Raw genomic sequence first — 1,618 nt, forward strand, 5'->3', positions numbered from 1 at the left:
GTCTCTGCTGACGCAATCTGGGATGTGACATCCTAGGTCAAGTGCTACCTTAAGTACCGACGCATATAAAATACTGCTTTGTGCTAATGGGGCGACGTGAGTTGAACGGGACTCAGCCTGAGGGCCACATTCCATTGTAGGTGTTCATCTGACTCCGGATATACCCCAGATGTAATCCTGAGCTCTTCTGCACATGCTCCCCTTGCATTGAATATTTTTTTTTTTTTTTGAAGATGCATTTAGTAGTGGTAGGAATGCCATGTAGGGTGCTGCTTTTTACAGAGATCTACACAGCTTAGGACTAATTCTAAGCACATGAGTAGTCCCATTAATTCATTTGCGACTATACGAGCATTTGAGAATTAAGCTTGTTTGTAAGTCTCCATAGGATAAGGGCCTGTTTTTATAGTAAAATGAAAACACTTAATGTATTAAAGCTTCTTTTTACATCCCATCTTATTATACAATATTGATTTAAATAAAGGTTTTGTGCTTTTTCACTCTAACTTCTCACCAGATAAGGAATATAAATGTTAACTCATACATTAAGTGCTTTACAGACAAACTGAAATCATAAATTCATTAGCTATGTAAATCATCATAAACATTTCACTATAACACAGAGTACTTTTTAGGGGATTAAGTTCATGCTACCTATCAATTATTCTCGTGTACTTCAAAACAGCAACAACAACAACATCTCTTTTTCCTTCTAGGAATCCAGAAGCTTTGAAGTTACAAGAAGAAAAGGTAGGAAAAATCTGTTCTTTTTTCCCCACCGTATTTGTTACTGTTGCGTGTTCTTGAAGTAACTTGTTGAAACAAATATGAATCTGAAAACTTGAAAGAGTTTATTGCTGTCTTAGTTTAAAGGGCCTACCTCCTAACATCTACCTGTCAGTTCGTATTTAAACCACCCATCAGATGTTGTTAGTGAAAGAGCACTGTTTCATCAGAATAGTAGAAGAGTTTTTGGTATGTGAGGGACTTTTAAATTTTATTTCCATGAGTGCCACTTGATTAAAAATGTATTAGCTGACTGGAAAAAATGTGCTAGGATCAAGTTGTCTGGAGTTCGTGCTGCACGGATTATTGGGGGTTGGGATCTTCCTATTAAGACAAACTGCAGTCTTGAACACAACAGAAGAGGACATTTAATTATTGGCTTGCTTTGGACATCATCTTCATGAACTAATGAGAGAAGGAGATATTCATTAGGCCTGTGCAAAGCGGCTAGTGTTCGCTTCAGATTCGGATTCAGCTGATTCGGGGGGCAGTGATTCGATTCGGTGATTTGAATCACTGTTCCGATTTTTGATTCGGCCAAATCTCCAGATCAGCCGGGCTAATTCCCCATCCCTCTCCCAGCCCAGCAGTGGCTGCCCCACCTGCCCCAGCTCCCGGCACTTGGAAAAAACAAAAAAGCCCCAGCTCACTGGGTGTTGCCAGGCAGGGGGTGATCCCTGCTGCCCCACACTGCTCCGTGCTGCATGAGCCCCCAGCCCCCCCCCATGGGCCAGCTCTGGCTCTTTAAGAAGAAAAAAAAATAAAAGAAAAAACCTCCAGGCTCACTGCTCCTGCTGGGGCGGGGGGGGGAATCCTTGCTGCCCCCCACTGC

General features: G+C 42.0%; 1 protein-coding gene across 1 annotated transcript in view; it reads left to right on the forward strand.

Moving 5' to 3' along the window:
* The window catches only part of LOC109289773 (follistatin-related protein 4-like), a 418,807-nt gene that overhangs the window by 71,335 nt on the left and 345,854 nt on the right, over nucleotides 1-1,618 (forward strand). The window contains exon 3 of the mRNA XM_019505975.1: nucleotides 717-750. Coding sequence (XP_019361520.1) covers nucleotides 717-750 — 34 coding nt within the window. The remainder of the gene's footprint in view (nucleotides 1-716; nucleotides 751-1,618) is intronic.

The sequence above is a fragment of the Gavialis gangeticus genome, unplaced genomic scaffold, assembly GCF_001723915.1.
Source record: "Gavialis gangeticus isolate Ggan-Ray unplaced genomic scaffold, GavGan_comp1, whole genome shotgun sequence".
Taxonomy (NCBI): domain Eukaryota; kingdom Metazoa; phylum Chordata; order Crocodylia; family Gavialidae; genus Gavialis; species Gavialis gangeticus.